The sequence below is a fragment of the Carlito syrichta genome, unplaced genomic scaffold (genome assembly GCF_000164805.1).
Source record: "Carlito syrichta isolate Samal-C Ts95f unplaced genomic scaffold, Tarsius_syrichta-2.0.1 Scaffold258666, whole genome shotgun sequence".
NCBI lineage: Eukaryota > Metazoa > Chordata > Mammalia > Primates > Tarsiidae > Carlito > Carlito syrichta.
In genome coordinates, this window is record NW_007202762.1 from 8,638 (window position 1) to 33,493 (window position 24,856).

At 37.0% G+C, this 24,856-nt stretch overlaps 1 protein-coding gene across 1 annotated transcript; it reads right to left on the reverse strand.

Annotated features, from left to right (window-relative positions):
- Positions 1 to 22,246: 22,246 nt before the first annotated feature.
- On the reverse strand, positions 22,247 to 23,236 carry LOC103253964 (olfactory receptor 1C1). Its single transcript, XM_008052167.1, has one exon. It carries the CDS (start codon positions 23,234 to 23,236, stop codon positions 22,247 to 22,249), a length of 990 nt encoding a protein of 329 aa, XP_008050358.1.
- Between the last annotated feature and the right edge of the window lie 1,620 nt (positions 23,237 to 24,856).

Genomic DNA, 24,856 nt, shown 5'->3' on the forward strand with positions numbered 1-24,856 from the left:
CATCTATGTTCATCAAAGATATTGGCCTGTAGTTCTCTTTCTTTGTTGGGTCTTTACCTGGCTTGGGTATCAATGTGATGTTAGCTTCATAGAATGATGTGGGGAGAGTTCCATCTTTCTCAATCACCTGGAATACTCTCAATAGGATTGGTATCTGTTCCTCCTTGCATGTTTTGTGGAATTCTGCTGGAAAGCCATCTGGTCCAGGACTTTTTTTTTGTAGGTAGTTTTCTTATGAAATAGTCAATTTTCTTTTCTTGGTTGTTATTGGTCTATTTAGGGTTCAATTTCCTTTTGTTTCAACCTAGGGAGGTTGTGTGATGTCAGAAAGTCCATCTTTTAGTTTCACTGATTTTTTTTGTATTATCTTTTTGCTTTCTAGGTCCTGGTTTTGGACTTTTATTTTGGTGATCTGGATTCTTCTCCTGAAGTTAGGGTTTTGGTGGTCTTACTTTTCCAGCTTCCTTAGGTGACTGGTTAGGCTGTTAACTTGTGATCTTTCCATTTTCTTCATGTGTGTTTGTAAAGATATGAATTCCTCTCTTACTACTTCTTTCATGGCATCCCAGAGGTTTTGGTAAGAGGTTTCTTCATTTTCAATTGCTTCTAGGTAATTTTAATCTCTGTTTTGATTTCATTGTTGACCCAGGGGTTGCTTAGCATCATACTATTTAGTGTCCATGTCTTTGTGGGTTTGGGGGAACTTTGTTGGTGTTGATGTTTATTTTTATTCCACTGTGGTCTGAGAAGGTACATAGAAAAATTTCAATCTTAAGAAATTTGTTTATGTCTGATTTATGACCAATGATGCGGTCAATCTTGGAGTGCATTCCATGTGGTGATGAGTAGAATGTATATTCTGTAGTTTTTGGGTGGAGTGTTCTGTAGGTATCAATTAAGTCCATTTGTTCAAGAGACTCATTGACGTTCCAGATCTCCTTGCTGATTTTTTGTCTTGATAATCTCTCTAGGGTTGTGAGTGGGGTATTAAAGTCCCCAGCTATGATAGTGTTAGAGTCAATCTCTTTTTTAAGTTTGCCTAGAAACTGCTTTACGAATGTTGGCGCTCCTATGTTGTGTGCATATATGTTTAGGATGGATATTTATTGTTGATGGATCGAAACTTTTATCATTATATAGTGACCTTCTTCATCTTTTTAAATTTTTGATAACTTAAAGCGTGCTTTGTCTGAGATTACGATCGCAACTCCTGCTTTTTTGTGTGTTTCATTCACCTGAAATTTTGCTTCCCATCCTCTTACTTTGAGTCTGTGAGTGTCCTTTCTGGTGAGATGAGTCTCTTGGAGACAATATATTGTTGCCTCATAATATTTTATCCATTTTGCCATTCTATGTCTTTTCAGTGCTGCTTTTAGTCCATTCACGTTCAGGCTAATTATTGAAATGTGAGAGTTCATCCCTTTCATGAGGTTCTTGTAGAGGTGTTGTTGTTTCTGTTTATTTGTTGTGTTTCTTTTAAATTGGGGTTGATTCATGTGTGTTTTTGATCTTTTTCCTACACTCTTGTGAAGAATGTTGTTATTCTTTTTTCCCTTTCTTTTGTATTTAATACTTTCTTAAGTGTTTCCTGTAGAGCTGGTCTAGAGGCAGCGAAAGTACTTAGGGAATGAATGTCTGAGAAAGATTTTAATTCTCCCTCACTGGTGAAGCTTATTTTAGCTGGGTAGGTTATTCTTGGTTGAAATTGATTATCTTTGAGAACTTTGAAGATTGGGCTCCAAACTCTCCTAGCCTGAAGTGTTTCTGTAGATAAATCTACTGCTCTTCTAACTGGTCTTCCCCAGTAGGTAGTCTGACCTTTATCTCTTGCTGCCTTTAGGATTTTTTTCTTTTATAACTACTCTTTCCTTTTATACCTATACTTGTTTAGGCAAATTACTATGTGTCTAGGAGTTGGTCTTCTCATTTATTGTCTTGCAGAAGTTCTCTGAATCTCTTGTATTTGAATGGTCACATCACTGATGAGATGAGGGAAGCTTTCTTGAAAAATTTCATGGAATGTTTGTTTCAGGGTGGTCTCTGTCTCTCTTTCTGCTTCAAAAAGTCCAATTACTCTTAGGTGCAGCCTCTTAAAGTAATTGCTCCTCTCTTGAAAGTTTTGTTCTGTCTTTTAAAGCTTCTTTTCTATGTTTTGGGTTAGTTATATATTTTGGTCCTCAAGCTCTGAGATTCTTTCTTCTGCTTGGCTAATTCTGCTTTCCATGCTTATCAGTTTGTTATTTATTTCATGCTCAGTATTATTTACTGCTGTTATCTTAGTTATCAACTCCTTCCTATTTTCCTCTTGCCTTATCTCAATTCTTTTTAATCTCTCTGTTAATGTCTTGATATCTGGATTTGTAGTTTGAGACCAGTCATTCTGGGGTTCTTCACTGTTTGCATTCTGAAATCTGTTTTCTCAGTGTGTGACCTCCCAGGGGTCTGTGAGAGACCCATATTCTTCTTTTGGTTTTTCTTCATTTGTATAGGTGTTCTTCTCCCCTACTTCCCCCCCGTCTTCTTTAATTCTGTTTTACAGGGATGATGGGGTTGTTTTTGCTTCTTTTTGTTCAGTCTCCTGTTCTTCCTTATGTGGATCCTCTGACTTTGTTCATCTCTGAAGCTGGACTGTGGGTTGGTGGCTGTACTTTTTGCAGTTTTGATATTTAGTTGAGGGGAGAGCTGTGATTCAGGATCTATCTGCAGATTCCAGTATCCAGTGACAGGTGTATGGGCACACTGGAATCCACTTCCCACTGCCTTACAATCTGTCTTTGCCGTGGGGTATAGGTTCGCTCCCTGGAACAAAATGAGGCAAGAAAAAAGAAAATAATGGAAGAAGGAAGGGGGTTCAAGAGAAAGTTGGAGTGAGAGAAGAGTAAGGGGGAAAACAGACAGTCATACCAGCTAACAAATGAAAAGAGATACAAATACAGAAAAAGGGGGAAAAAACCCTCTAGCATACAGGTAATCACACAAATACACAGTTCAACAAAATCCTGCGTATTGATGTGCTTGTCTCTTATACAAACAGGGAATCTAAATAATAGAAAGAAGAAAGAAAAAAAATCAGTAAAATAACAAAAGCAAAGCACGTATGAAAATATTATCAAAACCAGAATGAAAGAGAAAAAAACAACAACCCTACAACATAAAGCAAACAAAAGTGAGCAAAACAGTCAAAAAATAAAAATATAAATAAAAACAAGGAATCAGACTGGCTCTGAGGTCCTTCCTGTATGTCCAAAGTCACTTCAGCCCTGATCTCTAGTTCCTCCCCTCTGCTCTCATCACAGGCAGATAGGGTTACTCATAGCTTGGGTCAGTTTCCATAGGCCTAATTTGGGAGGTGAATGAGTCAGATCTGGGTTCACTCAGCTTGCTGCTGTCAGGCTTGCGACACAGATCTGTGTTGTCTGTGTCTGATTCAGCCTGGAGGAGGGGCTTCTGTCTTTCCTGGTTTGATGAGGTTTCCTTAGGCAACAAGTTGGAGGCTGGACAGAGCAGAGGGGAGCATTGCAAATCTCTGCCTGGTCCTGGGTCAAAGAAAATGGCAGCCGGGCTGGGTGGCTCAACCTGTAATCCCGCGCCTTTGGGAAGCTGAGGTGAGTGGATTGCCTGAGCCCGCGGGTTTGAGACCCACCTGGGCAGCGAGACCTCACCTCCACAATAAATCAAAAAATCAGCCTGGCGTGGTAGTGCATGCCTGTAATTATGGCTACTTGGATGCCTGAGGTGGAAGGATCACCGAGCCCAGCAGCTTGAGGCTGTGGTGGCTGGGAGCGGCCACTGCACTCCAGTCTGGGTGACAGAGTGAGACTCCAACTCAAAAAAAAAAAAAAGAAAATGACTGAAATGGGCAGCTCCTCACCAGGTATGGACTTCTCTCCAGCTTTCCCGATCCTCTCTCCACTGATCAGGTGATGGTGTGGGGCAGGTGCCAGGCAATGGGAATCAGCTGGATTAAGCAGGCTTTTCTTAGGCATGTTCCCATGAGCAGCAGATGATCCTGCATGTGATCTTGCTGGCTGTGCTCCAAACTCAGGGCAGTGGGAGCTTGCAGTCGCTCTGGGGGGAGGACCTGGATGCATGTTCCCAAGTATCCCCTCAGACAGACTTTCTCTCTCCCACCAATACCCATCCACTCACTCACAGAGTCTTTATGAATACTTGCCTCCACAGAGACTCTTACAGTCCGAACTGTCAGTTGCCATCTTAAGCTTTGCTCCCTCAAAAACTAAACACTTTAAAAACATGAAAGACATTTGAAATTGAAAATTTTAGTGTTGATGTTACTGATAATACTGTCAGGGACACTGAGGCTAGGTATAAAAAAATAAGCATAATGTAGTGTTTTGATTAAAATGATGTGTTAATTATACATATACACATTCTTTTTAAGCATCTCATTACTAAAAACTAGTCACAAGACTCAATCTGTTTGTACTCAGGGAAGAGCTTCAGGGAAAAACTAATCACAGGACTCAAGCTGTTTGTACTCAGGGAAGAACTTTAAAGGAGACAGCACAGCAGTAGCAGGAAAAGAATGTGCACTGAAAAGGTCCAGTAACATTGGATTTTTTGTCTTCCCACTCTGGGTCACATAGGACTCATTTTGTCTCAAGGTCTTGAATAACCCTACAACATTTATAGTACAGACTGTGGTACCAAGAATTCCAAAGTTGGCTGAGGGAGTCTCTCAGAGTGAGCTGGTTATATGAGCACATTCTAGCTATGTGGCCAGGGTTCACCAACAAAACTCCCGGTCCCCAGGTTCCACTCAGCATCGTGCAAATTATAAATCCAAATAATAATATTAAACGATGTTATTGACAGATACATCTTGCTCTGAAAAAACTTGTAGGCCCATAGTGACAGACTATCATTTATCTTCAGTTAATAGATAGCTTTGATCAAGGGTTAGCAGTTCTAGAAAAAGAGTTACTCTAGAGAAAGGGTTACTTAAGCTTGTGGTTATCCAGATATGTGATATAAGTGACAAGAGAGAAGTTAATAGAAATAGATAATAGATAATGGGAATCCAATTAATGTAGTTTTTTTTCTGAAGAAGAGAACAGAACACAATGTATTTTGTTTTTATTGATCAAACAAATGCTGGCAAGGATGTGAAAAAAAAGGAAATGCTTGAACACTGTTGGTGAGAATGTAAAGTAGCACAGTCTTTATAGAAAATAATAAGGAGGTTCTTAAAAAAAAACTCTAAAAATAGAACTGCTATATGATCCACCATTTCCAAAATAAAGAAAACCAGCAAATCAAAAAGATTATCTGCACTCTCATTCATGGACATGACTGCTATTGCATTTTAGTGCCTCTCTTGGCCTCAGAATTAAAGGATTAGCATTGCTCAGGCAAAAGGTTTTTTATTTTCTCACCTGAAAAACTAAAAATAATAATACATTGAGGCAATATGGTAATTCAATAATTGTTACATTAATAAAGTAATTATGATACACATATAATTAAGTGATTATCAGCTATGAAATGCAATGGAAAAATATAGCCAAACTAGATTAGAAAATTATTATTTAAATCTCCTGGAAAATGAGCTAAGAATAATTCTACAGTGATGCTATAAAAAAACACAAATTGAAAATCCTCCTGAGGAAGACAAAAAGGATGATAACTTGAAAAACATAAAAACCTGTAGTTTGTTATTTTTTGGGTAGTATGACGTGAAACATAATGAAGGAGAGAAAAATCCTCTCTAAGCAAGACCCTCAAAGTCAGAAGCCTTATTGATGAGGATTCATAGATGGATTTAACTATTAATAGATTCAATAAAATCTCATGGACAAATTAACATAAAATTTTTTTTTGTACTTAAGAAGCATGGAAATTCATAAGGCCTAAATTTCTTAACATAGAGGTAGCTTAAGCAAAGCAATAAAAGTTAACACAATAAGGAAAAGTTATGAAAAGTTATAAAAATCAAGACAAATGCCTCATTTACTTTTTAAAACTTGCCCAACCTGACAATTAAATATATGCATGTCAAAACTAGAAGGAATTTTATTTCTCCTCTCATGATGTCAAAGAACCATGATCTCAGGTAAAAGTTGAAATAATGTGTCTCTTGAGATTTCCTTGCATCTCTGGTAATACATGAGGTAACAACTTCTGTACAGTCTTGCTCTTTCCAAGAACAATGTAGGGTTAATTTGGCTCAATTCCCAGAGCATATCCAACTCAAGAAGGATCACTTTAAAACAAGGAGTAATCACAAGCAGCAATTCAAGCTTCTTAGCGTCCCCTGTTTGGACCAGATTGTATATATGATCTCACTCTGCAGCTGAAGGAATCTGGGAAGTGCATGCCATCCTTGCTCAGAACCTGTTTGCATCTCCTATTTTCCCTTGTGAGCCTTGTCAGATGTCTTTTGTAAGTATTCATTTTCTTGAATTTGGATTGTGAGTGATAGAAAACTCAGAAGAGGTGACATGAGTATCATAGAGAGAGTAAGAGTGTTATGACTTTAGCTGTTAGTCTCATCTCCAGCACATCCACGAAAACACATAGAAAGGAGAAGACTCCACAAACCCAGCTCCCTGACATTCACTGGACTTGGATGTATGGTATCTACTAGAGGAATAAGAAAACATGGGATGTGACATCTGTCTCATAAAGAGGAGCACCATGCTGAGGAGGAGGGATATGGGCTCACCTCATTGGAAGCTTTCTGTGATGCCATGTTGAAATGCATCTGAGTTCTTAAAGTGGGTACAAGATGTTCTGGCACAGAAGCCTGTGAATGAGGTCATCTGTATTCAATTCCTGACCCCACCCTTGTGTGACATGGGGTTAATTGCTTAAGCTTCCTTGCAGGTTTAATTCCACCATATTATGGGCATATATTGGTTCACTTTGAGCACTAATAGAAGTTTATTAAAAGTATGGAAACAACTTAGAATGTGACTGGTGCTCTGAATCTCACATTCCCAATAGTGCATTCCTCAAACTGTGAATTATTCCTGCCTTTGATCAGGTTGCTCAAGTACAAACCTTCTCAGGTCCTCTTATTCTGAAGAAAATAAAACAACTTGTAGTTGTTGAAGAATTAGAGTAAGGAGGGTGTTCTGGATAAACTTCTTGGTAAATACTTTTGCACATGATCCGTGCAACTGATCTTTGAGCTACTTAAAACAAAGGAGGTGAATGGTTAACGATAAAAGTATTTGTGAACTTAGAAATATTTTCAGAGGCTTACAAAATATAAGAGCTTTAACTTTATTCCATTTAGAACTTGCTTTAGCTGGTTTATCTGAATCAATATAATTAAAAGAAAACTTCTTTGAATATACTGGTTTTTAAAAAGATGGTTAACTGCCATTGCTTTGACTTGTACAGTGAGGTCTTCCTTATCATGACATTCTGAAGAGAGAAGAGAGACGAGTGCCAATTCTACTCTGAGCTGAGTCATTGAAGCCAGGGTGAGTCAGCCTGTGAGAAGTCTGCTAGTGTTTATTTTAAGGAGCAGAAGAAGGCTTTCTTTCCTCTATAAAACACTTTTACTACACATTGCTAATGCAAAGACTTTCTAAACACTAGTAGTAAAATTTTTATTTTATGATTAATAAAGATATGCATAAAAATTATGTCAAGATATAAAACATGTAGTTCAACTTCTCTGAGGTAAGAGCACTCCTTTGCAAGATTTCTCTTCCAAGTATTCAATTAGCAGAAAAGTTTTTTTTTTTATAGTGGTAGGGACTGGGACACAGCAGGTTTGTACTGGAAGGGTCACAGCAGGAAAGGGACAGAGACAGGAGGTCTGCACACAGCATCACATTCCTCCTGTCTCCTATTTTCAGAGAAAAGGTGGAAAAATTTATGAGCACACTTCTGCATCTATAATTGTATTCTAATTTTGATCTAATATCAATTCATTCAGTAACACATTCAAACCTCCCACACATCTTCTAAGTTATTTTGTGTTTTCTCTTTCCCTTTCATACCTATTGTGGCCACTTATTTCAAACATTCTTTTAATAACTCATAGGGATACTATTAAATCAATATCCTCACTTCTTTCTCTGCCTCAAAAAATATCTTCCTTGCATAATCTACCAAATATAATGAACAGTTAAGTTACAGAAACATCACTTTAATTACATCACCCCCTTAAGCTCTGTGGTACCCTTTGCTGTAAGCCAGGGCAAAGCTAAACCTCCCAGACCATCCTCAGCCCTTCCAAATTTCTCATCTTCCCACACACACCACATTTGCAAACCTTTGCTGCAAAGCTTTCTAACCACATATCCTTAAGGCTGCTCAGGTCTTGCTATGTTTATATGGTTCCCCTAAAGGAACTGTGGCTTAACCTCTATGTTCTTTACCTTCCCAAATAGTGTCTATTTTTCAGGAATTAATCATTTCATTCCCACACATTTCTACATTAAATCTCCTTTGATTCCTTCAGAACTCTTGAAGTACTTGGTGCCTTTTCCCATTTAGATTAATGGACATCATATTACATGCTTATTATAATTAGAAGGTAAGAAAAATATCTTATCATTTGTTGAGTATTAAAATGTATACTAAGAGTAGCAAATTACACTGAGATAAATAACTGGATCACCAGGGAAAATTCAGGATTTTTAATGAACTTATTTGATTGCTGGAACCTCCCAAGTAGACTTAGGAGATAGAAGAAAAGGAAAAGTAATTTTTGGGATAGGGACAACTACTTTTAGAAGAAGAAAAAATGAGCCCATGGGTTTGAGACCCACTTGGATAACTTGGTGAGACCTCATCTCTACAATAAATTAAAAAAATTAGCCGGGCGTGGTAGTGCGCACCTGTAGTTCTAGCTACTTGGAAGGTTGAGGCGGAAGGTTCGCCGGAGCCCAGCAGGTCAAGACTGTGGTGGCCAGGAGAGGCCACTGCCCTCCAGCCTGGGTGACAGAGTGAGATTCCAAATCAAAAAAAAAAAAAAAAAAAGAAGAGAAAAGATTTCCAGAAATAAATTTTGTAAACCAGGATCTTCTAAGGCAGAGGTTCTAGCAAGCATCATAAATATTTTAAAGGACAGTTAAAGCACATCTCACTGGGCTCCACTCCTAGAGTTTCTAAATCAGAAACATATCTGAAGTGGGGACTCAAAAATCTGCATTTCCGGCACATTCCCAAGTGATGCTGATGTAGCTGAGCCAGGGGCCATGCTTTTAGAACCACTTGCCTGGCTCAGTGGAGAATTTGAAAAATGTATAACCGCTATTCGTTATAAATCCTAATAAAAGTTCAAAACCAGAAGAGGTGAAAGGCTTGATTGAGCATGAATAATTGAAGGCCGCTTACACAATATTTTGGTTTTTGTTTGTTGATTGGTTGGTTGACTGGTTTCATTATAAAAAGTATCGGGTAAGTTTAGGGAGGACAGAGGTAGAATTGAAAGGTAGTTTGCATCAAATGACTTTTAAAAAAATATAAAGTTTATGATGCGAGAAATAAGAATGGTATTCAGATAAATGGAAGATTATGAGAAAATGTTTTTTGGAATAAGAGAAATATGTTGGATATTTTTTCAGCTGGAACTGATTTTGAAAAGAAAATTTTTACATATTTTCTAAAGTTTAAATTGACCTATGTCACATGATGAATTGCATCATACTTTTACTGTTGTATAATTATATTTAATGATCTCTAGTAGAATACAAGCCTCTAGTATTTTTTACATAGAGCACATACGCTTATGGATAATCAACATCAGCATTTTTGCTGAATTGTGTGGTTAACTCAATAATGGACTTCAAAATGCAGGGGAGAGGGGAAAACAATAAAGGGAAAACCCTTGGATACAGAAGTTTATCAAGAGCAAGACAAAAAGCTTAGTTGAAAAATTAATACTATAGTTCAGGAAGATCAAACTGAGCAAGAAGTTGCTATATTAGGAATCCAAATACTGGTAAAAAAAATTCTGAATCTATTTGATATGGCCTCAACATGGATTTCTGCATAAGTTATCTTCTCTAAATGATGCTTATAAACAGATACATCAAACATGGTTTATTAAGTAATGTTTTCAATATATGATATTGCACAACAACTTTATGAAGAAGCAAATCATTCTTTCTTTGAGACGAGGGTGAAGGAATAGGAAGTGAGAAGAGTCCAGCTTGGTGGAGAAACAGAGAAAGTATTTGCTATTCTCAGCCCTATAGATAATGAGGAAACCCACAGAGAAGGGAAGACAGGGCAGTGGTGGAGCTCAGGGGAGCTAGAAGAACATTATGAGGACGAAGACAGCTGGCCAAGCAGCTGTTACTCAAAGGAGAGCGTGTCATCCTGAGTAATTAAGCCAGACGTGTGACTAAAAGCATGTGATTCACTGGAGCGATTGCTGAAAGGGGACGGCACTAGTTTTGGGAAATTTTCTGGAAGGTAAAAGATTCTAGCATATAAGAAATGAATGTGGATATTATCTTGAATAATTTCAAATAGTTCAATTCCACCTAGGGAAAGATTTTAGTCAAGCAAACTATAACAAGAAAAGAGTAATAAGTGTCTCATATTTTTCTGTTGTCTGTGTCCCCCATAAGTTGCCTAATTATTTCTAAGATTTCTCCCATCTTTTTATAAAGTTTGTGTGTCAAAACTTTCTATTCATGTAAATTCATGTAAAACTGTGAGTGTCAAAACTTTCTATTCATGTAAATTAAGTTCACAAACTCACCTTAGAAAAAATGCTACATACCTCATTGTTGAATATCACTATGGTTACCTTCGATGTACACCCCTTGGTAAGATATGCACCAATGCCAGTGCCTAGTCCATCACCAAAACAATTTTTGGATTCTTTTTCTGGAATGGCCATTAGAGCTGTCATCACAAGAATGTCAGAGTTTGAATTAAAACAGCAAACAAACATTAAGTTGGTTGTTAAACTTGGCAAGAGTGGAAGTGAAATCAGGGACATGTTAGTCCAAGTTTATGAGGATAATTCCATGAAGAAGATGGCAGTGTATATCAAATTAAACATTTTTCCAGGAGAAAGAAAGCACCACTAATGAAAAGCGGTTAAGATGGCCAGTAACAAGCAGAACTAATGAAAACTTTGCGAAAGTTCATTGAATAGTGCATCAAAGCGTTGACTGGCTGTGAGAAGCTTAGCAAACCAAATAAACATCAATTGAGAAACGGTTAGGAAAATCTTAACTGAAAATCTTGGCATGAGAAAGGAGTGTGCAAAAATGGTCCATTTCAAAGTTTTTCACAATTTTTTCTGACTTTGTTATAAGAAAGATTAAAGTAGAGAAAATGGTGTTTGTTAAAGGCCCTTTCCACAAATTATGCTGTGTGTATGTGTATGAGATATATTATACATATATACACACTCTCTTATTATTAAGTTGAATCAGAATGACAGTCAGATGAAAGAGTTCACAGTGTCAGTTGAGTCAACTAATATTCAATGATCTACTCAGGATCGCAAAGTTAGTAAGTGTCTAAGCTAAAATTCGGGTTCGGGACTGATGGTTGTAAAATATATATCTTTTCTTATACATATTTCAATATAAAGTATGTCAAATTTTGTTTCAGAAAAGTATGGAGTATAGATCTTAATCCAGACAAAACTGCAAGGTGGATGATTTGGACTGGGCTGATACCCTTCTTCAGTCTTACATGCAATGTGATCACTGTGATTAAATGACCTCACAGGAGGCTTTCTGGTGTTGTCTCATATGAACTCAAATTTTGTGGCAGGTCACATGTGGGTGGGAGAAAGAGAAGTTAAGACATTAGAACAGTAAACGCTTTTGAGTCTTAAGTTGCTTACTTCATTTTTTTTAGAATGATTGATTAAACATCCAACTGGGAGCATGTTCTTCCTCACAGGGTTCTCTGATATTTGGGAGATCCAGATCTTACATTCTGCACTCTTTTTGCTAATTTACTTGGTTTCCCTACTTGGAAATCTTCTTGTAATCACCCTCACCACCAAGGGTCCTCGGCTCCACACCCCCATGTACTTCTTCCTAAAGAACTTATCATTTTTGGATCTGTGTCTCATTTCCAACACTGTTCCCAAATCCATCTCAAATTCTCTGATGAATCGCAACACCATTTCATTCCCTGGATGTGTTTCCCAGGTTTTTTCTTCTTCCTCTCAGCCACTACAGAAGTAGCTCTGCTCACAGTCATGTCCTATGACCGCTATGTTGCCATCTGTCACCCGCTCAGATTCGAGGTCATTATGAGTCATGGAACCTGTGTGCAGATGGTTGTCTCTTCATGGATCAGTGGAGGGCTCAATGCAATCCTGCACACAGCTTCTACCTTCTCCGTACCTATGTGTGGGTCTCCTGAAGTTCACCAGTTCTTTTGTGATGTCCCACAACCTCTCTCCCTTGCTTGTTCTTATAACATTGGAGAATTAGCAGTCATTGGGCTCAGCCTGGTGTTAGACTTTGGCTGTTTTGCGGTTATTGACATTTCTTATATCCACATCTTCTCCACTGTGCTGAGAATGCCCTCTAAGGAAAGCAGGTCCAAAGCCTTCTCCACATGCCTGCCTCACCTCGTCGTTGTGACTCTATTTCTCTCTTCTGTTTTTTTTTTTGCCTATTTACACCCCCTGCCCAAATTTCCATTACTCTTGGATTTGTTAGTTTCAGTATTCTATACTGTGATGCCACCTACCATGCATCCTCTCATCTACAGTCTGAGAAATAAGGATATGAAGATGGCACTCTGGAAACTGCTCATCAGTAGATATTGACCTTAAGTGTTATTTGAACATACGTCATTATGTTCTCACTCAGCATTATCTGAACAATCTAGTTACATAGTCTGGCAATAATATTGGCTATTTAGAGTAAGAATTTTCATGAAAAATCTGATTGTATTAACAGGAGTGCTACTAACAAGCATCCACGTGTCCGGATCAAATGTATGGTGAAACCAGTAGGGTTACACTTGTAGCAACTGGACAGATATATATTGACCTTATATTTGTCATCCGCATGGGAGCTCCTTGTCTGATGACTGGACAGGATACTGGAACATCAGTGATAAATTTGGACTCTCCCAGGAAAATCAAATGTATGATCATTCTTAGCAAAGGTGATATATAAAATGCTATGTGAGATAATCTGTATCATCAATTCTCCAATTAAAGGAACTAGATAGGGGTGATGGTTGCACAACCTTGTGAATATACTAAATGCCACTTAATGTTCAAGTTACAATGGTTGGTTTTATGTTATGTGAATCTCATATCATCAATAAGAAAAGCAAATCAAAACCAAAACAGTAGACTGTTTTCCTCTGTTCTTTCCCAAATCTATAATCTGCCATTTTCTAGCATAGCTTGTGTCCCTGTCATCTTATAAGAGACACATATATCAAAACTCAGCATTACTACATATTGATGCATATGTGTATGGTAAAATTAAAACACACTTCTGGATGCATGGAGTAAAGGTGCCACACAAAAAAGCCTAGAATAATAATGGGTGTTGAGAGGCAATACAGTTTTTTCTGGAAAAGGAAATATTTAAGCTTTATTTTAAAGGATGAAGAAAAATGAACCTAGAAAAGAGAGAAAAAGGCAAAAGTGAAAGCTGAGGGAAAGAAAGACAAAACAAAATAAAAATCAGAAAAGGCAGGGAGAGGATGAAAGACTGTGGGAACTATAGTGATTTTTTTTGTCCTGAAAGATACACAGAAAGAGGTAAGAGAAAAACTGGAGTAGACAGAAAGGGAAAAGGATGGGAAAAATTATAACAGGCTCAACATACACACTGGGAGGTGAAGCTTTGATCAACAGTTGCCATCAAGAGGAAGTAACTACAAAGAGCTTTGTATCACATACCTAAGCTGTTAGAAACGTTTAGAGAGGCTAAAAAAATAGCCAAGAAAATTGAATTTGCTACCAATAGCAATTTCAGATATTTATAACTTGTGGATGGGCAATCCCTATAATCTTAGAACTATTCCACCATTCCTAATTTAATTATGTATATTTCTCTTCTGGTACATTTGTCCAAGAGATTGTCTTTGCCTAAAATTATTCCAGACTACTTAATTTTATTCTAAAAATGTGGGTACAAGTCAGGATTAGGTACATAAGTAATGTATGTGCAGGTGAAGTTTGGGCCTCCAACTGGTCCTCGTTTCCCCTGGTTTAGAATCAGTTACCCTTTGAGTTGTTATGTTCCTCCCACCCCCACCCTTCCTCCCTCCCTTGGCAGTGTCCTGTGACTGCTGGTTTCTTCTGCTATTGTGAATAATGTTCAGGTCCACTTAAGAGTAAGAAAATAGCCAGGCTCGGTGGCTCAGCCTGTAATCCCGCGCCTTTGGGAGGCTGAGGTGAGTGGATTGCCTGAGCCCGCGGGTTCGAGACCCACCTGGGCAGCGAGACCTCATCTCTACAATAAATCAAAAAATCAGCTGGGCGTGGTAGCGCATAGCCGTAATTCTGGCTACTCAGAAGGCTGAGGCGGAAGGATCGCCGGAGCCCAGCAGGTCGAGGTTGTGGTGGCCGGGAGCGGCCACTGCACTCCAGTCTGGGCAGCAGAGTGAGACTCCAACTCAAAAAAAAAAAAAAAAGTAAGAAGATGTGGTATTCGGTTCTTTGTTTCTGTGATAGAGTGCTAAGAATGATTGTCTCCAATTCCATCCAATTTGCTGAGAAGTCCATTATTTTGCCCTTCTTTATGGCTGCAAAATATTCTGTTGTGTATATGTACCACATTTTCTTTGACCAGTCTACTTTTGATGAGAATAGGTTTAGTTCCATGTTTTTGCTATTGTGAATATTGCAGCAATGAACATATATGTGTAGGTGTCATTTTTGTAGAACGATTTGTATTCCTCTGGATATATTGCCAGGAGGAGGATTGCTGGATTATATGTAAGGTCAATTTCTAATTCCCTTAGGTATCACCACACTATTTTCCACAGAGGTTGGACTAGTTTACACTTCCACCAAGAGTGTGGAAGCATCCCCTTTTCTCCCCAATCACACCGCCATCTATTTTTAAAAAAAATTTATTAATGATGGCCATCCTTCCTGGGATAAGGTAGTATCTCAGTTTTGATTTGCATGTCTCTGATGATTAGTGAGACTGAGCATTTTATCATGTATAAAAAGGATTAGTATGTGATTACAAGCTATCATTCAGAAAGCTCCTTTTTATGTCCTGGAGACTCCCTTTGTAGACAATATTTTTGCTTTGGAAACTTGGTTATAACAATAACTGTGATGACCTATTTTTTGCCAATGATGTTGTTCTGGAATAAACTATAAGCTATGAATAGAGATTACAAAATAAAATTTGCTTTAACATATTTACCTATATATTTACATAAATTTAATTGACAAGTAATAAGAAAATAAGCTTACAGACTTTTATGAAGCTTGACAGATAAGACTTATTTCTATGAACTATTATTCCACTCAAGAGATGTAAACATGCTTTTCACGAACCTGAAATCATTGTTCACTACATAATGCATAACTGTTATTTAACAAAGAGCATTTTTTAAAAAAACAAGTGTGAGAATAACAATGGTGCTGAACTGAGTTTTTATGGATGTCTAAATAGTAGAACAATAAACACCATCTGGAATGATGGATGGACATAAGTCATATAAAATTCTAAGTGTCATTTTGTTAAAAGCATATAAGTATGTAAAAATTTTAGTATTTTCAAATGGCTGTACTGTTGCATGAAAGTTCTTGAAGACTGATTTTTGGTGAATTCCAATGTTCTCTAATATAATAGAATACCTTTACATTGTTATTTTGATACTTTTGTTAACTGGTAGAAGTGAAGCTATATAAAGAGAAATCTTCTGTGACTGCAGAAATAATTTTTAAAATCAAATATTCAAATTTTCACAGTTCTAGAAAATGATGGCATACAAAATACTTATAGGAAATTATATTTGTAAATGCAAAATGAGGAGGAGGCCTGGGTACAAGTAGACAAGTACATGTGCATTTGAATTCTAGCTCTTAAACGCTAATGTTGTCTGATCTTGGATAAACTTGCAACTCTCTCTCTATATATATATATATGATAATTTCAGACTAACTTAACTTCTCTGCTTGGGTGCTTTCCTTAGTACCATTGGACGCTCCACTATAGTAGTTGTAAATTGACATTTTTTCTCTCTAAGTCTTTAGCATATGTCTCTTTTCTTGACTAATCTATGCTATCTTTGAGGTAGTTTTATATTTTTTAGAGCACAGCTTAATGTGTGGCCTACAGTAGATGTTTAGTAAGCAATTATTTAGTACATGAATTAATGGTCAGTACTCACATCTTTTCCAGTTCCCACACAATTTTGTTATTGCCCTTCTCTTTAATAGTTTTTAATATCTTGTTTGTACTGTCCATGTTGGGCATATTCTTACTGTAAAATGATTTTCAAAGATATTTGTCAGACAAAGATTCTAATGTCCTAATGAAAGGAAGTGACATTGAACTCAGTATTAAAATAAAAATTGATTTAAAATGGATTCACAGTGTCAATTTAATTCTCAATAACATTAGCCTAAAATAATTGTATATTAGTAATGAATTATCCTGTAATTTATTCTACTAATAATAGATTATGATAACTTTTATATAGTAGTTTAAAACTATGAACATAGTTTGTATCATATATAACTATTTTCATTGGGACAAAGAACTAATGATTTTGTGCACTATACACAGAAAAATATTTCAATAACTAAATAAATGTGTATGAAATTCTTGGGAAAACAATTTGTATGATTGGCTCATTTTCAGGCAGTTAGTATGCATTACATAAATGCTAACTGTGCAACATACAAAATGAAGTCATCCACTGCAAGATATCACATAGACTTTTACAACTTTATATGATGCTTAAAGGTAATATGACTTTTAAAAACTTTATACTTGAATGTCTTTTTCTTTCAAAACCAAACAATAATGGACCTTGAACATCCAACCTAATACTATAAGAAAATAACTGACAGTAGTGGGAAACTATGGGGCGGGGAAAGGGAGATGGGATTAACGGTAGCAAATATCTGTCTGGGGATGGGGAAGCACCTCTTATCAATAGGGTGCCTGAATGAAACGTATTTGTATATCTAACCCTTAAGTGTACCCCACAACATCATAATAAAAAATATTGATTATAAAAAAAAAAACCAAACAAAATTAAGTTGTGTGTCTGGTGACATTGTCAGTGACTTGCATGTGCAGGGCAGTTTTCCTAGAAAGAAGAATATTTGAAATTCTGCATCTACTAGTTGGAATAATGGCCACCAGAAATGTCCACACCTAATCCCTAGAAACTGTAAATACAACTACAGTATGCTACTTTATATGAAAAGAATAGATGGGTCCAATAAAAGTTGTTGATTAAACAAAGTCCAAGAAACCAGAAAGCAATAGATAACTGTTGATTTGTATAAATTATGTGTGAAATGATATTCTTCTAGTTCAAAGAACTTCACTTAGGATACATTAGTATTTAAGTTTTCTATCACCATTGTCTTTTGAGTGCTATGTTTCACTATAAGAAACATACTGTGAGCTGGGCTTGGTGGCTCAGCCTGTAATCCTGCGCCTTTTGGGGGGCTGAGGTGAGTGGATTGCCTGAGCCCGGGGGTTCGAGACCCGCCTGGGCAGGCGAGACCTCATCTCTACAATAAATCAAAAAAATCAGCCGAGCGTGGTAGCGCGCGCCTGTAATGCCGGCTACTCGGAAGGCTGAGGCAGAAGAATCGCCGGAGCCCAGCAGATCGAGGCTGAGGTGACCGGGAGTGGCCACCACACTCCAGTCTGGGTGACAGAGTGAGACTCCAACTCAAAAAAAAAGAAAAGAAAAAAAAGAAACATGGCGGAGGCCATGACAATCTGGGGCTCAGCATGGGAACTGATTGAAGACACCCCTCCTGGAAGGCAAAACCCCAGAGGGGATCTGCGTGCTTGGCAAGGCCCCACGGAAAGTCTTGAGGAAGTTCTGCATGGCTGCCCTGTGACTCATGGTCGCCTGGTTATTCTCATTATATTGTTATACTCCTGCCTTGCAGGAATAATATATTTCAATCTCCCTCGGAAAAGAATAATGTAACCAGAATTGGAGGGTACAGTGTCTACAATGCCAGTAATAAAGCAGTCAATGTTTCAACATCGGCTACACCTCAGGAAATCAAGAATAGGAGAGGTCATGATGACCTAACCGTCAATAGAATCAATTATTGTAACATCCACTGCAACAAAATGTACCTTTAACTGCATGGCAAATGAAACACTTAGAGATTTTTTATTAAAGTTGTGGCATAAGGAATTAACAGAAACTGAGGTAAAAACTGTTACAGATAACATAGGTATAGTTAAACATCAGATTAGTCATAAAACCAGAACCCACCCCCAAAATAAAGCTCTTAAGCCTTTATCTACTATTGGAGCAGGACAACATGTGGGATATAATATTAATAATAGAGTTTGGTGGGTCCCTAGGGGTAGAAGCAGCATGCAAGATTTATCATGGTTAGACCCTCCTCTACCTTACACCGGAGCTTATGATGAAGACATGGTTAGATGGGCTTGGGTAGATGGCAGATATGTTAAATGAAACTCTCTGTCTCTGTGGGAAAGAATTAAACATAGTAGCCCACCATGGTGTTTAATTCTAAAGGCATAGAAAATAAAAATCTGCTACAAAGTAAACTAATGGTATAAGAAAATTAAATGTAGCTATTATACAACAGAAGATTGCGAGATTAGATATAATGGGTTAAGTTTGATATAATTAGTAATAATGATTTTTTGCTATTGTTTAATTATAAAAATGTTAGGAATATTTAGAATAGATAAAGTAAGTTTTGTGTGAATCCACAGGTTATTGCTTTAATAGCTGATTGTCCTTTTTTAATTTTTATTTTCCTTATAGAAAATTATATATTTTCATGAAATAGGATGTTAAATTTATAAGGTTAATAGTCCAGCAGGTGGTGGTAGTAATAACCACAAAAACCGGTTTTGGGTTTATGGGCAAGTTGTATTAATCATTAACTTTATAATAAATCTTGTAAGACATGAGAACATAGAGTGTCTGTGATAAAATAATGAAATCATCTTGTGATTGTATAACCACAAAAAAATGATTAATTTATAATTTACTATAAATAAACGCAACCTGGTGTGTTTGATTGCCAGAGTGCCTGAAAAGAAACTCTGGTCACAACTCTTTCTTCCCTCGCCTCATCATGCCTCCTTCTCGGGTCCCCGTAAACCCCCTGGAGCTGGCCTCCTGCAGAAACATACTATGGTTATTAGCTGCCACGCTAGCACATTTTCTCTTAAGCATCTCAAGTTGGAAAATCTGTTGGCTATTTCTACTGGAAAGATAAGTAAAAGTCTTGTTTAGAAAATGTGTTTAGAATAATATATCTGAATTCTCCAGGTTGCTTATGGTAACAAACTTAAAATTAATGGTTATATAAATATGGCCTGCTGAAACATCAATGACAGATATAAAATTATTATAATATAAAATGGAGACTTTCCTCAGTCATATATATTCCCTTGTGTAAGGTAACGACTCTCAGATACAATTTGGAGATCTCATATGTTAAATCTGGATCATGGTGCACATTAATGTCCTAAGGGAAGCCTTGGGAGTTGCATCAGGGGTCTCAAATACTCAGCTTTGCTGGTGTCTTACAGTAATCTATATCCCTTGAACTAGCAGTAACATGATACTGGTTAAATTTCATATTCTTGTCAATCCAATTTATTCCAATTTACTAATTTACTGTGTTAGTGGAAAATTAGAATTTTGTGTTCTGTGGCACTTTTGAAGCATACCAAATGTATTATGAAATCTCAAGTTCATGCTACTGAAGAACAAGTTGTGTCAATTTACCTCTCCAATAATTTATCTGGTTTGAGAGGGAATACAGCAGTGTGTGGTGGAGACTGATGTACGAACAACCCACACTCACTATCATTTCTTCCTTCCTTAATAATGCATGTCTCTCTATCTTTTTCTCTTTCTTTCTACTTAAATTTTAAAAATCCTGTAAGTTAGGCTGAAGGCAGAATATTTTAGAAACAGCATTCTTTATTTTTCTGTAAACGAAAGGTGGAATCTGAGATCCTATGTGCTTTCATTTGCTTCATGTTTTTGCTGAAGTTCATCAACACTAGGCAGGTGAGACTTTGCAAAATATTTTTGAGAGGAGGACATTAACTTTTCCCTGAGCCGGGTTCGGTGGCTCAGCCTGTAATCCCGCGCCTTTGGAAGGCTGAGGTGAGTGGATTGCCTGAGCCCGCGGGTTTGAGACCCACCTGAGCGGCGACCTCATCTCTACAATAAATCAAAAAATCAGCCGGGCGTGGTAGCGCACACCTGTAATTCCGGCTACTCGGAAGGCTGAGGTAGAAGGATCGCCGGAGCCCAGCAGGTCGAGGCTGCGGTGGCCGGGAGCGGCCACTGCACTCCAGTCTGGGTGACAGAGTGAGACTCCAACTCAAACCTCCCCCCCCCAAAAAAACAAAACAAAACAAAAAAACAAAAATCAAAACCAAAAAAACTTTCCCCTGTTACAATTTGGCTGACTGTTTAGATGTTTAGAGAATACAGGAATCAAATGATTAGGCTTATATCACTATTTTTGTTCTGGGAGGCAACTACATGATTTGAGCCTTACCATTACTCTGTAAAAAATATTTTAAGAATTTAAAACTGTAAAAGAAGATACGACTAATGTAGAGAAGTAGACTAATTCATGTAAGAAAGAAAGGATGACAAGAATAAAGGGTGTAATATTATCCCTTACTAGATAAAAGAACCATTGTTAACATATATTTTGTGACAGCCCAATCCAGGAATGACCTGCATGATATTTGAAAGCCTAACATATATAATTGCCAAATCCTAGCTTTATCCTGTACCTAAATTTGTTATCTGAAGCTGTTTTTTACACTTAAGTCTCTGGTGGGGAACTGAATTAACCTTTGCCATATATAATATTTTATCTACAGACTTTTGAAGCAAATATATATTTTTATTGGGTAAAATTACAAGTTACAAATCCTCTCCCCAATGCTTTTATTTATTTATATTATGAGAACCTGAATTCTTTAATTGGTATTACAAATTAGGTGGATGTGTTAGAAGAGCTAAAACATCTTTGCCAATATTGTTGCTTTTTTTTTGAAGAAAATTTTCCCTGAATGGATTTAAATTTTCTTATATCTATATGCATTTATTCTTCTTTAAGGGGGTGTGTATGTGTGTTTATAAGATTTTAAAAGTATTGCACACGTGTTCACTCAAGATATTATTTATAGAGCTCCAAAATCAGGTATTTTAAGCTAAGAAAAGACAGGTAGGCATGATCTTAACTCATTCTCGGATGTGAAACTGTAGAAAGAAACTGGAACAGGTTGAATATACAACCAGGTTGGACTGAATAGTCAATATTTTACATGGAGTTTTTAAAATTGAATAACCCCAAATATAATAATCTTTTGCATATTATGCATTAATTTTCTGTTAGGAAAGCAGGATGAAACAACATCCAGGGTTTTGAAGATAAGAGTTCATTGATATTCCCATATCAAAAATGCAATTGAGACCTGATTTCATCTTTAAAAATGGTGTATGTTCAGATGATTCCAAGTTTGGAGGAGATCAACTAGCCTGTGTCTTTTAAAGGTGGCTGAGCAAAAGATTCTGATTGGAGGGTTATGCTCCTCTATGCCAGAGATCAATTAGGAACACGTATGATTATGACATGAGTCAATAGAATATAATCATTATTTGTGTTTGAAGTGAGAGGGGACTGGAAGAAAGCATATGTTTTTTAAACCCTGAATAAATTATCAGAGTAATTTTTAAGATAACACATTATTAGAAATTGAGAGACTTGCTTTTCCACCACATTGTAAAGCTAACCTTAAAGTTTATGTCCCTTTAATTTTAAACCTGGACTCATAGATATTAAGTTTAGAAAAAATTTTCTTAATATGCAGCATTTGAGAACATTATCACAAAGACATCACTAAGGCATATTTATACTGGAGTAAAAAACGATTTACTTACCAGCTGCGGGCTTTATACACACTACTCATCTTTTCTAAGATTCATGTTTCTTATAAAAACTTGGATTTCATAATTTTATATATTTACTCAGAGATTTAAGTGTGATAATCTCTATAACGTACTTAACACAGTGTCCAGCATAAGAGAGACATTAAATAACAATTATTCTCTCTTATTACTGTTATTATGGCTGCCTAGAAATATGCTTTTTCTTATATTCAGTCATTGGGGTTGTTATCACTTCTGAAATACGCTTACAAAACATTTTCTGAAGTGCTCTCGTCATATTCCGGTTCCTTAGACTGTAGATGAATGGATTCAGCATTGGAGTCACTACTGAATACATGATGGCTGACAGTGCATCACTCTCAGGAATGTGAGAGGAGGAGGGGCTGAAGTAGACAGCAATCGCTGTGCCATAAAACAGCACCACCACTGTCAGGTGACAGCCACAGGTGGAGAGAGCTCTCTGTCTCCCCTGAGTAGAAGTGATCTTCAGAATGGTGGAAAAGATGAATCCATAAGATATGAGGATGCAGATAAGGGGTGTGAGAGCCAGTAGACCTCCTACTATAAACATGACTATGACGTTGAAGGAGATGTCAGAGCAAGAAAGCTGCAGGAGAGGGTTGAGATCACAGAAGAAGTGATGGATGATATTGGAGGCACAGAAGGATAGATGTAATATCAGAACAGTATGTAGAAGGGCATGGAGGTAGGTGACAAGCCAGAGCCCGGCCACTAGCTGGACACAAAGGCGAGTATTCATTATGGTGGCATAATGTAAAGGGTGGCAAATCGCTGCATACCTATCATATGCCATGACACAGAGAAGGAGGCTCTCCATATTTACAAAGGAAATGAAGAAAAAGAGCTGAGTGAGGCAGCCTGCAAAAGGGATAGTCTGTGTGTCAGTCAAGGTGTTCACCACCATTTGGGGGATGGTAGTGGAAGTAAAACAGATGTCAACAAAGGCCAAGTTGCTAAGGAAGAAATACATAGGGCAGTGGAGGCGCGAGTCAGAGCAAACTGTCAAGATAATGAGCATGTTCCCCAGCACGGTGACAAAGTACATACAAAGAAAGAGCACAGACAGGAGGTGCTGCTGCTCTGCCAAATCAGGCAGTCCCAGAAGGACAAACTCCCTGATGGCTGTTAGATTTCTCTTTTCCATGTTCCCATTGAATCTAGAAGAAACAAATATTAAATTGAGAAAACTGGAAATGCCAAGTCTGTCATTCACAAGAATGTTTCTCTCTGTGTGTCTCTGTGTGTAATTTAGCACCATCCAAACTGGATTATTTGGATGCTTGCCAATTGCATCTTGTATTTATGATATTCTGCTTGTATATTCATGTAGACATGCTGATGTATCAATCTTAACTCCTTTCAAGAAAGAATGTTTTTCACCCCAAATGAAAGTGAAAATTCTGTGAATGATCACTATTTTAAAATTGGGTTAATTTTTTTTCCTTTGTTTACAATAATCATATAATTAATATTGAATTTATATGTAAGATTATTTGTTATTTAAGCAATGGTGCTGTTTGCTCTGATTTAGGAGAGATATTTGCCTTTAATAAGTATTTTCCTCCTAATCTGATATTCTTAAACATGATGGCAGATATCTTCATGTCAGTTTTCTTTCTTTTTCTAAGAATGAATATTGGTCGCGGATAATCCCAAGGCTGTTTCTGTTCCTATGGGTGACTACTGCTTCTCTGGTCTCTACTGTCATTTGGTGTAGCTGGTGCATTAAGCCATCGTGAGCCCACTGCTTGTGGACTGTCTTCTCAGGGACCTTCCTCACAGCAGCTCAGGAGTGCAGCTTTCTCTAGGAGTTAGAAGTATTCTTCCATACCTATCAAAATTCTTTATAGAATGTCTTGATTCTTTAAGCGCCTGACTATATTCTCTAAATGCTTACTTCTGCACTGATCTAATCTATACCTTCTATTTTATTATAAAAATATCAAGATATAAAACTTGTTTTCATAACAATCAATAAGTAAGCAAACACCCATCCATTCACACAATCCCTACTTTCCTTTAGAAAACATTTATTAAACAACTTCTATGTTCCTGGTGCTGTGCACAACCTATTCAGGACCGAACAATTTTTTCTGACTGAATCTGAATTCATGATTCACAATATCTTCCAGACATTCACTTTGACATCTGATTCTTTTTCAGTCTTTTGAAATCTTGAGTTTTTGTTATTTTAAATCTAGCTTGCTATTATGGCCTTGAGCAGGCCATATGACAATCAAGCAAACGGTATGTTGTAGAAGTGGGCAGAGACTTGTGATTTTTAGTCCAAGCATCACCATTATCTCATAATGTTTCATGAGTTATCTAGGACTTCTATTTTATCTTTTCTATTTTAATTTTTGCAACTAGCATCCTAGTGAATATAATTCTTGAAATAACTTCTCCATAAAACTTATCTTGTATATATTTATTTGAATAAAGTCTCAGGGTATTTTCCCACATTTATAACATAGAAATGTTCCATGTTTGTTTAACAGGATTCTTTACTTCAATACCTTCAAATGACTGTATTGCACCAGATGTATTATATATATAAGAAAGGAAAACATCTACTTCAAAACGTACACACACACAGAAAGCAGTGTAGGTGGGAACAATGTCTTAAAGGATGTGAAAATGAATTTATCTCAGAACTGTCATGGGTTTCCAAGCCTTCTTCTTATATGCAAGATTTCAAGAAGCTTCATTTCTTTTCCCATTTATTATTCATGTTACAAAATAACATAACAGCAATATACAATAT